The following is a 13,028-nucleotide window of genomic DNA, read 5'->3' as shown; positions in this document are numbered from 1 at the left end:
AGGGGTGTAGGGGTTGGAGGAGGTTACAGAGGTAGGGAGTAGTGTAGGGGTTGGAGGAGGTTACAGAGATAGGGAGGGGTGTAGGGGTTGGAGGAGGTTACAGAGGTAGGGAGTGGTGTAGGGGTTGGAGGAGGTTACAGAGATAGGGAGGGGTGTAGGGGATAAAAGGAACAGTGTGATTTTGAATCATTTTCTGGTATTTGTATTGAAATCTTCCTAACCTTTTTGTCCAGTGTAACATAGTTCATTTTTCATGTTTAATGTTTTATTCTCTGCGTTAACTTTATACTAGCAGACTCTTGTGAACTTGTTCAGTAACTGACTGCCACAGTTGCTAAAAAAAAACGTTAGGATCTACCAAGCCAGGTTTCACTCTGGGATCTGACTTGCTCAGTATTAACATCAGCTGGGATTGTGACACTTTTTCTTCCTGTTTTATTTAATGAACTGAATTTAAATTCACAAACTGTTGGGAGGGGGGATTTGAACTCACGCCTCTCGATTACTCGCCCTGTGACGGTTTGTACAGTGTTGGGATGAAAGGGAACAGTGGGAAGTCTAGGCCAGAGCCCTCCAATCTTGCAGCAAAGTTAAGAGGGAAGAGGCCTTCTCTGAGTACCGTGGCCACTGAGGTTCATACTGCCTTGGGTGTGGTCTGCGTTAGGGAGGAGTGTGTGGGAAGGGTTTAAGTCACAACCCTTTCGGGATGGTTCAGAAGCAGGAAGGTAAACATTTGATGGTGTGAAAACATTCCAGTGAAATAAGTGGTCGAATTGGTAGCTGTCACTGGACAAGTTCTCCTTGCAGCTCGGAATGGGAGGGGAAACTTGCTAAGCACAGACAGTGGGATGGCGGCCAGTCTGTTTTGATGGCATTGGGTGAGGTTAAACTTCGGATAGGACTGTGGGGCAAACGCACTTGAAATAGAGCTCATTTACATGCCCATCCCTCCCTCCCTCCCCGAGAGAGAGGAAGAAGGGGAAGCCTTGGTTTAACATCTCAACCGAAAGGTGGCACCCGAGACAGTGCAGCACTCCCTCACCACAGGTACTGAATCGTTGGTGAGGATCTTGTGCCCAGGTCTCTGGGATTGGACCTCGAACCCACAGCCTCCTGACTCAAAGAATTCACAACTAGACGGCCATTACCCAGTAAGCGGCCTAAGCTCTGAGAACATAAATAGAAGTGGGCTACACAGCGTATCGAGCCCGCTTGGCCATTCGATAAGATCAAGGCTGATCCGACTGTGGCCTTAACTCCACTTACCTGCCTGTCCTCCACACTCCCCCCACCGCCCCCCTAACCCTCCGCTCCCTTGTTGATCAAAAATCTGTCTAACTCAGCCTTGACTATGTTCAATGACCCAGCCTCCACTGCTCACTTTGCCCCCTTGTTCTAGATTCCCCCCCATGAGGGGAAACTTCCTCTCAGCATCCACCCCGTCAAGCCCCCTCAGAATCTTATACGTTGAAAGTAAGACCGCTTCTCACTCTTCGAAAAGCCAATGGGTATCGGCCCAGCCTGCTTGACCTTCCCTCGTGAAACAAATCCCTTCATCCCAGGAATCAGCCGAGTGAACCTTCACTGAACTGCCTCCAACTCAAGTAAGGAGACCAAAACTACACAGTACTCCAGGTGCAGTCTCACCAATGCCCTGCACAGTTGTAACTCTTTCGAGTTATCAACAGTCACAGATTGTAACTCTTTCGAGTACATTCACAGTTCTTGGTTTTCCGGGAGTGGGACATGAACCCACAACCTTCTGATTCAAAGGCGAGGGTGCTATGAACTGAGCCACAGCTGACAGATCTCACCAACGCCCTTTACAATTGTGTTAGGAGGAGGGATTAGACGCAATTGGGGATAAATTCCTATCATCATCACATGGGCAGAGTCTGACTGGGGGATGGGGTACTGTTAGCCCATTACAGAACACCACTGGCTTTCAATCCCCCAAAATCAAGACAGCAAATTTTTTTTTTCCATTTATTCTTTCCTGGGATACGGGCAGTATTTTGTTGCCCATCCCTAATTGCCCCTTGAACTGAGTGTCCCGCTCAGCCATTTCAAGGGGGCCAGTTTAAGAGTCAATCACTTTGGACTGTGGCTCTGGAGTCACACGTAGACCAGACCGGGTACGGACGGCAGATTTCCCTCCCGAAAGGAACCAGATGGGCTTTTGCGACAATCCATGATGGTTGCCATGGTCACCATCGCTGAGACTCACTTTATATTCCAGGTTTTATTAACTGAATTTAAATTCCACCAGCGGCTGTGTTGGAATTTGAACCCGTGCACCCCAGAGCATTAGCCTGGGCCTCTGGGTTACTAGTCCAGTGGCATTACCACTATGCCACCGACTGCAAAGGTCAGGCCTGGTCGCTGCTTCAAGCTAAAAATGGGCTGCAGGACAAGGGGATGTAGCGGTACAGAACTGTGAAAGGACACATTCGGGGCGGACAACAGGGAGTGCCTCATCGACCCGGGGAATTGGCTCCATGTAGAAAGGGCAAAGGCTGCATCTCGGATTCATTCCACAGCTGCGACATGGGAGGGAAGGACGCCCCTTGCCAGTGCGCGACCCTCCTCCAGGGAGGGGAAACGCTGGCGCCTGAGGCTCCAGTGGTGCAAGGAAGAGGCCAAGCCTTGTGAGCAGAGCTATTTTCTGACACAAAGACACTCTCGATTCCTAAGCATTGCACCACGTCCAGCGATGATGATTTGCTGTGGGAGCCGTTTTGAGATATTAAACTGTCCCTGCTTGTGGTTTCCTTTTCCTTATTGAGGTGCCCGCCCAGCGCTGAAATCAGTAAGGTTATCGCTCAGGGTCGCCTCTTGCTTTCGAGTCGTGCATTCGCCACCAAACAACTGCAGCCCACCACCATAGGAAATTCAGGCTTACCACATATTCCATCGCACGTGCGGTCGACTTAACGGACTGGGCGCAAGGACCAGACACACAGCCAGCTCTTCATCCAATACCAACCTAAGCCGGTAACAAACTGGGTTAAACGGGGGCACAACAGAGCAATGGCATGAGAAGTCACTGTCACAGCTACTCCCAGATCTCGCCATTTACCGAGAGTCACTCCCGCCCCCTCCAGTTGACCGTGACACCAAAGTTAAACTTAGCCGGGGGGCCAACCTGTTCCAACCTGGCCATTTCTGACCGTGAGACTCTTACAAAAACGCACCAGCCCCTGCCCGGCTCCTGAACAAAAAAAAGGTTCTGTTTTCTCTCCGCTCGCTCCCTGAATCCAGGGAACGGACAGGGTTAAGTGCCGCTTCTCTGTCCCCACACCTTATTCTCCCTCGGGGATGCAGAACGCCTCTATCCAAACCACCGTGCATTCGCTGACCCCGCTCTTTCTAAAAAATCCCCACAACAGATATTAAACGTACGTTTACTAAAATGGCTCTACGAGAGTCAGCTGTGACTCAGCCGGTAACATTCTGGCCTCTTGAGTCACGAGGTTCCAGGTTCGAGTCCCACTCCAGGACTTGAGTGCCATAATCACTCCAGTGCAGTACCAGAGGGGGTTAGGGGAGGTTCACCCCGGCGTCCTGGGCCCAATATCTAAACCCTCAAAAAATATCACTAAACAAACAAGATGAGCTGGGTCATTATCACGTTGCTGTTTGTGGGAGCTTGCTGTGCACGTTTTGTCTGCCGCGCTGCCTACATCGCAACAGTGGCTACACTTCGGAAGTACTTCATCGGCAAGTCTTTCTTTCTTGGTTCCAGGGATGAGGGGGTTACGGTTACGTGGAGAGACTAGAGACAAGCTGGGGCTGTTCTCCTCAGAGCAGAGAAAGCAGGGGATAGGTCTGGTGGGAGTTGTTTACAAATCACGGGCGCAATTTTAAGGCCCCATCGCGGCAAAGGTGGGGCTGTAAAATGCGGCGAGCCGTTCGAAAGTCCACCAACTTTGGCGGGACCGTAAAATCCTGCCGGCGTAAAATTCCCCCCCCCTCCCCCCTCTCCCATGAATGGTTCGGGCACAGTAAATAAAGAGAAACTGTTTCAGTAGCTGAAGGGTAGAGGGGAAGGATTTAGGGTAGTGGCAAAAAGACCAGAGGCGGCACGAGGAAAAACATGTTTCGTCTTGCGCTCGTCAAGACAGGCACAAGAATGCCAAATTTCCCTTTGAAATTTGGTATTCTTGCATCTGTCCTGAGCGCCAGATGGAAAGCTTCAACAACATGTCCCTTTTTTTTCAGCAATACTCAAGTTCTGTGAAAACGTTTTCATACAATGAGTGGTTAGGATTTGGAATGCACGGCAGCTTTCCGAAAGGGAAATCTGAGTGTTTGGAGGAGGAAAAAAAGATTGCAGGGAAAGAGCAGAGAGGGAGCGGGATTAACCGGATTCTCCTTCGAAAGAGGCAGTGCAGACTTGATGGGCCAAATGGCCTCTTTCAGTGCTGTACTGCTCTACTGTACATGCAGGGTTTGTCTACCTTTTCTGGTGACTGGACTCACTGAAGGATCCGCGCCTGTTCGGACCGTGCCTGATGCGCACGGGGTCTCTGGCCGTCACTCAGCAGAGGTGGGGCTGAGGTCGCTCCCGAATTGAGATTAGCACTTTCAGAGCATTATTTAGATGGCAGAGTTTCTGAAAGAAAGGGTCAAAAACTTCTTGGTGTCTCGGGGCCTTTAATGGGGCAGTTGTGGGGAGGGCGCTGTGGAGGGTCAGAAAACCAGGAGGACCAGGATTCGGAATATTTACCCGCCTGGACAACCTCTCCCCTGGTCTCAGGTCCGTCACTGGAGCAGAGGGACCAAGACATCTACTGTGCACCACTGCGCCATGAGATATTCTTGCAAGCGGGGAAGCTGGTTAGAGCCACAGTCAAGCGTAGAGAAGCTCTACCTTTTAAAAAGCACTTAGAAAGGGTTGGTTAGGATAACCGCCATCATTTTCCACAAAATTATTTCCCAGTTGGGAGCATAGAACATTGGAATTGTTGGAGGGGGGGGGGGTATAATGGAGGATGGTCCAGAACAAGGGGGCAGAATCTAAAAATTAGATCCAGGCCATTCATCCAGGGGTGATGTCAGGAAGCACTTCTTCACACAAAGGGGAGTGGAAATCTGGAACTCTCTCCCCCGAGGATCTGTTGAGACTGGGTAATCGATTGAAGGTGCCATAACTGCGATGAATAGCAAAGTACAGACTGTACCCAAACAGCCCGTGCTTGCAAAACTCAAAACACAATGTCCAACATTAGCTGTGATTCCACGATTGGACAACACTTGCCAAATAATCCTCAGTGTGCTAAGAATTAAGCCGACGACCAATTTAAGATAGTTAGTCAGGCTTGCAGTGTGGAATGCATGTACTGGAAGCTACTACATATATATTACACGGGGCCCTGTTCTTTGCAGACGTGTACACACAGTGCACCTGTTTCAGCCAAACAAAATAAGTGATAGCCATTTGCTGACTCATTCCTCAGGGCAATGCCTTGACCAATCGGGGTCAAGCTGCCCGGTTTAAATTTCAAACAATGCTCGTCAGTCACCATCAATTGATGCATTCTCCATGGCAGTGCCTATACCCAGGGTCCACTTGCCAACCAATCAGCGCTCTCTTCTCATACAGTATAAATTGTTGTTTTCCCCTGATATTGGTATTCTTGCAAAATGTCCTGATGAGTGCAAGACTAAAAGCTTCTACACGTCTCTTTTTTCAGCAATACTCGAATAGATTTTTGTCGGGTAAAGCATCAAGGGATGAGGGGCTAAGATTCAGATCAGCCATGATCAAAGAGAAGGGTGGAAGAGGCTCGAGGGGCTGAATGGGCGACTCCTGTCCCAATGGGTCCCCGCTTTCTGTCTCAACGGAGTGCAGAATGTGCAGCAAGGGGCAACACCGAGCTGCAAAAAGAGCACAGGAGGCCATTCTGCCCGTCGAGTCCGCGACAGCTCGTTCCAAGAGCAGCCCTATGAGCTCCACCACTCCCCACCGTTCGCAGGAAACCAAAGGCAACACCGCTTGCAGCTCACTCGGTCAGGGTGCTTGTACCTGCCCGTAAATTAACAGCTGCATTGACGTCAATGCTGGGACTTACCATGCTGGCATTCGAACTGACCACCTCTGTGCCTGGATTTGTGACCACCACACGGCTGTTACCGGAGTCAAACTATCTGGCTCACATCAATCCACCACGCACTTCAAGCTGCTGACGCCAACAGATGTCGCATTGTGATTGTGGGTTTATCTATCAACAGGGCACCAGCTCCGGAGCAGTCCTTTCGAAACCTCCAGGCCCACAAAGGAGGAGTTCTCCAATGCATATCCCTGGGCGTTCAGGTCAACAAGGATTCAGGATGGCATCGTGACCGCACGCGTAACCAAAAAGGATCCCGAAACCGGCGAGCAGGAAATTGCACAGCCGGAGCAACGCGTTTGCTTTTTTTACAGAGGCTCCCTCTGTGGCTTGTGCTCCGTCGGGGTTCTCTCTCATTCTGCACAGCTTGACACTTCCTGCCCTCTCAACTTCCTCGCTTGGGCCAGTTCGAGAAACACACCTTGTTACAGCAGCAAGCACCACCCCCTCCGGCCGCCCCCCACCGAAAAAAAAAACACACATTCGACAAGCCTACAAAGCGCAAAACCCGACATTGACCCGAATCACTGTCATGATCCTGACATCGCTCAGCTGCTCCCAGCTCCGCCACAGACCCAGGCTTCATTCAAACTTCACTATTTTGAGAGGAATTCTTTTAAAAGGACCGCCAGTCCAATCTCCCCCACCTCCACTAGCTTAATGGGGGAGTCACAGAGTCATTACAGCACAGAAAGAGGCCACTCGGCCCATCCTGTCTGTGCCGGCTCTCTGTAGAGCAACTCAGTCAGTCCCATTTCCCCACCCCCGCTCTATCCGTGTAGCCCCCGTGAGTTTATTTCCCTCAAGTGCCCCGTCCAATTTACTTTTGAAATCATTTGTCTCCGCTTCCACCCCTCCCGTTGTGGGCAGCAAGTTCCATTTCATTACCACTCGCTGCACAGAAAAGTTCTTCCTCACATTCCCCCCACTGCATCTCTCGCCCAAAACCCAAAAATCTGTCTCCCCCACCCCTCCCCGATCCTTGTACCATCAGCCAATGGGAACAGTTTTTCTTCGTCTACCTTACCTAAGCCTGTCATCATCTTGTACACCTCTATCAAATCTCCCCTCGCTCCATGGAGAACAAGCCCCGGCTTCTCCGGCCCGACCACGTGGCTAAAATCCCCTCATCCCTGGAACCGTCCTGGTAAACCTCCCTTACGCACCCTCTCAAGGATTCCTCACATCCTTCCAAAAGTGTGGTGGACCAAGAACTGGAGGCAGTACTCGAGTTGTGGCCTAGCCAGAGCTTTACAAAGGTTCAGCACGACTTCCCTGCTTTTGTACTCGACGCCTCTATTGATGAAGCCCAAGGTCCCATTGCTTTGCCAAGTGTGACAGGGAGGGCCAAAGTGGCCAGAGAAAGAACACGATCAAATCAAGCTCCAAGACATCTCCAGGCCAGGTTACAGAGAGGAGCGCTGTTTATGGACTGGTGTTTTAAGCCAAATCAAAAGGAGGTGCTATAATCAAAGGGAGATGGGTTATAGATATAGATGGGTTAAGTGAGTGGGCAAAGATCTGGTAAATGGAGTACACCGCGGGAAAGCGTGAAATTGCCCATTTTGGCAGGAAGAATAAAAGAGAAGCATATTATCTCAATGGTGAGAGATTGCTGGGCTCTGAGGTGCAGAGGGATCTGGGTGTCCTAATGCACGAATCACAAAAGGTAAGTATGCAGGTACAGCAAGTGATTAGGAAAGCTAGTGTTTATTGTGAGGGGAATTGAATACAAAAGTAGGGAGGTTATGCTTCAGCTGTACAGAGTGAGACCACATCTGGAGTACTGTGGTGCAGTATTTGTCTCCTTATTTAAGGAAGGATGTAAATGCATTGGAAGCAGTTCAGAGGAGGCTCACTAGACTAATACCTGGAACGGGCGGGTTGTCTTATGGTTGGACAGACTAGGCTTGTATCCGCTGGAGTTTAGAAGAGTAAGAGGCGACTTGTTTGAAATATATAAGATCCTGAGGGGTCCTGACAGGGCGGATGTGGAGAGGATGTTTCGTCTTGTGGGAAAATCTAGAACTAGGGGGGGGTCACTGTTTAAAAATAAGGGGTCGTCCATTTAAGACAGAGTTGAGAAATTTTTTTTCCAGAGGGTCTTTTCCTGAAAAGACGGTGGGAGGAGACTTTTTGAATATTTTTAAGGCAGATGTGGATAGATTCTTGGTAAGCAAGGTGGTGAATGGTTCCCGGCAGTAGGTGGGATGCAGATTTCAGGTTGCTATCAGATCAGCCATGATCTTATTAAATGGCGGAGCAGGCTCGAGGGGCTGAATGGCCTACTCCCGCTCCTTGTTCATATGGCTTTACGGTAGAGGAGTGGTAATCTCACTGGACTAGTAATCCAGGGTTTGAACGTGGGTTCAAATCCCCTCATGGCAGCTGGTGGAATTTAAATCCAATTAATCAAATCTGGAATTGAAAGCGAGTCTCAGTGATGGTGACCATGGCAACCATCATGGATTGTCGTAAAACCCCATCTGGTTCACTAATGCCCCTTTAGGGAAGGAAATCTGCCGTCCTTACCCGGTCTGGCCCTACACGTGACTCCAGACCCACAGTAATGTGGTTGACTCTTAACTGCCCCTCTGAAATGGCTGAGCAAGATACTCAGTTTAGGGAAGGGTAACAAATGCGGGCCTTACAAAGCCAAAGAAAGAATTTTTTTTAAAAAAAATCCAGCCTCAGAGCTGGAAGGAAGACGGGGGTAAACAGAGTTGGGGTCATCCTGGGACAGAAGCGGGCCAATAATTGTATTTGGATATCCGGCAAGGACGGAGATGGGGTTAGTCACGATACCCTCTGTGACAGACCAGCCTGCCAACACCGACATTCAGGCTCACACGAGGAGGAACACCTGCTCATACCCACGGGAGCAAGGTCACGGTGGGTCTGGAGTCACGTGTAGGCCAGACCGGGTAAGGACGGCAGATTTCCCTTCCCCAAAGGGGGCATCGGTGAACCAGGTGGGGTTTTTTTGCGACAATCGATGGGGGGTTCTCCTGGTCACCACGATCACGCAAGGAGGGCTGAAGGTGGGATTTTAACATAAGAAACCAGCAAGAATGAAGTCGCATTTTCTATGCACGTTTTGCGCAGATTGTACAGAGGGTCAGGCCTTAAACCCAGTCAGAATGTTTAAACTATTCAGCACCAGCGCAGACAGAGGGCAGTGTTGCTGTGGTTGGCACCATTCAGGCTCAAGGGTTTTGCTTTGCAAATATTTTCTCAACGCTCAGTAATAACTAAAGTTGCACGAATGCAGATAAAAGATATTTTGATCTATGCTGTCAGCAAGAATAAAGATGTTTGCCCAGAAGCAGAAAGGTAAATATTGCAGAGGCAGCAAGTCAGTTTCGTCTTTTGCTTACTTTCAGCTGGATACAGAGCAGCAGCACTGGTGTTAAAAATTATTTTTTTATTCATTCACGGGATGTGGGCTTCGCTGTCTGGGCCCAGCATTTATTGCCCATCCCTAGTTGCCCTTGAGAAGGTGGCGGTTGAGCTGCCTTCTTGAGCCACTGTAGTCCATGTAGTGTAGGTACACCCACAGCGCTGTTAGGAAGGGAGTTCCAGGATTTTGACCCAGCGACAGTAAATGCCCTGATAAAAACAAAAAGCTAAAAGCTACTGCGGATGCTGGAAATCCAAAACAAAATAAAAACAGAATTACCTGGAAAAACTCAGCAAGTCTGGCAGCATCGGCGGAGAAGAAATCAGTCAACGTTTCGAGCCCTCATGGCCCTTCAGCAGAACTGAAGCATAGTTTCAACAAGGGAGAAATATAAATTGGTTTAAGGTGGGTGGGGGGGAAGAGACACATTGAGGGTGTGGTGTGAGCAGATAATCAAAAGATGTCAGAGACCAAAGGGTCAAAGAGGTGTTGAAGGTGGTGGTCTTTGTCTGAGAAAAGTGCTAATTAAGAATGCAAGACAGGATATTCAAAGTACAGCTCTAGTGGGGGTGGGGTGGAAAGACTAAAGGTTTTAGTTTTAGATTTAAAAAATAATGGAAATAGGTGGGGAAAGAAGAATCTATATAAATTATTGAAAAAAAAGGCGGGTGGGGGGGGAAAAGAAACGGGGTGGGGATGGGGGGAGGGGGGTTTAAGATCTAAAGTTGTTGAATTCAATATTCAGCCCAGAAGGCTGTAAAGTGCCTAGTCGGAAGATGAGGTGCTGTTCCTCCAGTTTGCGTTGGGCTTCACTGGAACAATGCAGCAAGCCAAGGACAGACATGTGGGCAAGAGAACAGGGTGGAGTGTTAAAATGGCAAGCGACAGGGAGGTTTGGGTCTTTCTTGCGGACAGACCGCAGGTGTTCCGCAAAACGGTCGCCCAGTTTGCGTTTGGTCTCTCCAATGTAGAGGAGACCGCATTGGGAGCAACGAATGCAGTAGACTAAGTTAGGGGAAATGCAAGTGAAATGCTGCTTCACTTGAAAGGAGTGTTTGGGCCCTTGGACGGTGAGGAGAGAGGAAGTGAAGGGACAGGTGTTGCATCTTCTGCGTGGGCATGGGGAGGTGCCATAAGTGGGGGTTGAGGAGTAGGGGGTGATGGAGGAGTGGACCAGGGTGTCCCGGAGGGAACGATCCCTACGGAATGCCGTCAAGGGGGGTGAAGGGAAGATGTGTTTGGTAGTGGCATCATGCTGGAGTTGGCGGAAATGGCGGAGGATGATCCTTTGAATGCGGAGGCTGGTGGGGTGATAAGTGAGGACAAGGGGGACCCTATCATGTTTCTGGGAAGGAGGAGAAGGCGTGAGGGAGGATGCGCGGGATATGGGCCGGACACGGTTGAGGGCCCTGTCAACGACCGTGGATGGAAAACCTCGGTTAAGGAAGAAGGAGGACATGTCAGAGGAGCTGTTTTTGAAGGTAGCGTCATCAGAACAGATGCGACGGAGGCGAAGGAACTGAGAGAATGGGATGGAGTCTTTACAGGAAGCGGGGTGTGAGGAGCTGTAGTCGAGGTAGCTGTGGGAGTCGGTAGGCTTGTAATGGATATTGGTGGACAGTCTATCATCAGAAATTGAGACAGAGAGGTCAAGGAAGGGAAGAGAAGTGTCAGAGATGGACCATGTGAAGATGATGGAGGGGTGGAGATTGGAAGCAAAATTAATAAATTTTTCCAGGTCCCGACGAGAGCATGAAGCAGCACCGAAGTAATCATCGATGTACCGGAGAAAGAGTTGTGGGAGGGGGCCGGAGTAGGGCTGGAACAAGGAATGTTCCACATACCCCATAAAGAGACAGGCATAGCTGGGGCCCATGCGGGTACCCATAGCCACACCTTTTATTTGGAGGAAGTGAGAGGAGTTAAAGGAGAAATTGTTCAGTGTGAGAACAAGTTCAGCCAGACGGAGGAGAGTAGTGGTGGATGGGGATTGTTCGGGCCTCTGTTCAAGGAAGAAGCTAAGGGCCCTCAGACCATCCTGGTGGGGGATGGAGGTGTAGAGGGATTGGACATCCATGGTGAAGAGGAAGCGGTTGGGGCCAGGGAACTGGAAATTGTTGATGTGACGTAAGGTGTCAGAGGAATCACGGATGTAGGTGGGAAGGGACTGGACAAGGGGAGAGAGAAGGGAGTCAAGATAACGAGAAATGAGTTCCGTGGGGCAGGAACAGGCTGACACGATCGGTCTGCCAGGACAGTTCTGTTTGTGGATTTTGGGTAGGAGGTAGAAGCGGGTCGTCCAAGGTTGGGCGACTATCAAGTTGGAAGCTGTGGGAGGAAGATCTCCAGAGGAGATGAGGTCAGTGACAGTCCTGGAAACAATGGCTTGATGTTCTGTGGTGGGGTCATGGTCCAGGGAGAGGTAGGAGGAAACGTCTGCGAGTTGACGCTCAGCCTCCGCGAGGTAGAGGTCAATGCGCCAGACAACAACAGTACCACCCTTGTCAGCGGGTTTGATGACAATGTTGGGGTTGGACCTGAGAGAACGGAGTGCAGTGAGTTCAGAGAGAGACAGATTAGAATGGGTGAGAGGAGCAGAGAAATTGAGACGGCTAATGTCACGCCGACAGTTCTCAATGAAAAGATCAAGAGAAGGTAAGAATCCAGAGGGAGGGGTCCAAGTGGAGGGAGAATATTGGAGGTGGGTAAAAGGATCCGTTGAACGGGGAGAGGACTCCTGCCCTGCCTGCCAATCTGCCCCCTCAGTCAAGGAATGGCAAGGCAGCAGGACAGATCAAAGGGAATCTTGAAGAGGGTAAGGAAAGTCCAATTGCCGAAAATGAGACGTGTTGGCGAAGCTTTTCGCCTCGCACTCATCAAGACAAACACAAAAATGCCAAAATTTCAAACTCTCACAACAATTTATACTACAGGAGAAAAGGGAGCTGACTGGTTGGGAAGCTGTATCTGATCGGCCGCTGCATTGCCATGGAGAAAGCAACAGGGAACTACAGGGTCCCCAAATTCCTGGGTAATTCAAAAAAAGGTGCAAGTCTTGAAAATTACTTGCAGAAAACCGGTCCCTGCGCAGGAATGTATGGTGCTTCTAGCAAGTGTAAATGAGCCATGGCAATGCCTCGGTCAATCAATCAGTGTCCACTTCTCCTGCAGTATGAACTGTTGTGATCTTTTGAAATTTGGCATTCTTGTGTTTGTCCTGATAAGTGTGAGGTGAAAAGCTTCAGCGACATGTCTCTCTTTTCAGCAATATTCAAGTTCTGCACTGCCCGGTCACTAAGTCTAATTTATGTCCAATGCACAGTCACGGAGACCACCCAAGAGAGGCCGGGCAGCTGGATTGATCTTATCAGGCAAATCATTCGGAGTCTGAACAGCTATAACAGAAAGGAACAAGCTGCATGCAGAGTGGCTCCATTTCACTCTGCGATGCCTGCCCTTTGTAAGTACTCGACTATTCTGAGCTGTTGCCAGTTCCCCCGCAGTCTGCTGGCCAT

The 13,028-nt window shown here is 49.9% G+C and overlaps 2 protein-coding genes and 1 long non-coding RNA gene across 10 annotated transcripts in view; 1 reads left to right on the top strand and 2 right to left on the bottom strand.

Annotated features, from left to right (window-relative positions):
• The window catches only part of LOC144672241 (uncharacterized), a 253,793-nt gene that overhangs the window by 129,254 nt on the left and 111,511 nt on the right, over positions 1-13,028 (top strand). The window lies entirely within an intron of this gene.
• Positions 1-13,028, bottom strand: part of shc1 (SHC (Src homology 2 domain containing) transforming protein 1) — a 144,235-nt gene that overhangs the window by 87,537 nt on the left and 43,670 nt on the right. For 3 of the 8 annotated variants that reach the window (XM_078534042.1, XM_078534041.1, XM_078534043.1), the window contains one exon: positions 2,903-2,986. The exons of 4 other annotated variants lie outside the window; for them this stretch is intronic. In XM_078534042.1, the coding sequence (XP_078390168.1) occupies positions 2,903-2,914 (12 nt within the window). In that variant the 5' untranslated portion in view covers positions 2,915-2,986. Of the gene's footprint in view, positions 1-2,902; positions 2,987-6,074; positions 6,099-13,028 lie in introns of those variants that run through there. One more of the 8 variants, XM_078534044.1, reaches the window with a different exon arrangement.
• LOC144672235 (AN1-type zinc finger protein 6-like) overlaps positions 1-13,028 on the bottom strand; it is a 151,995-nt gene that overhangs the window by 111,654 nt on the left and 27,313 nt on the right. The window lies entirely within an intron of this gene.

This window comes from Cetorhinus maximus, chromosome 36 (assembly GCF_964194155.1).
Source record: "Cetorhinus maximus chromosome 36, sCetMax3.hap1.1, whole genome shotgun sequence".
Classification (NCBI taxonomy): Eukaryota; Metazoa; Chordata; class Chondrichthyes; order Lamniformes; family Cetorhinidae; genus Cetorhinus; species Cetorhinus maximus.
This window is presented reverse-complemented; position numbering and strand designations above follow the sequence as displayed.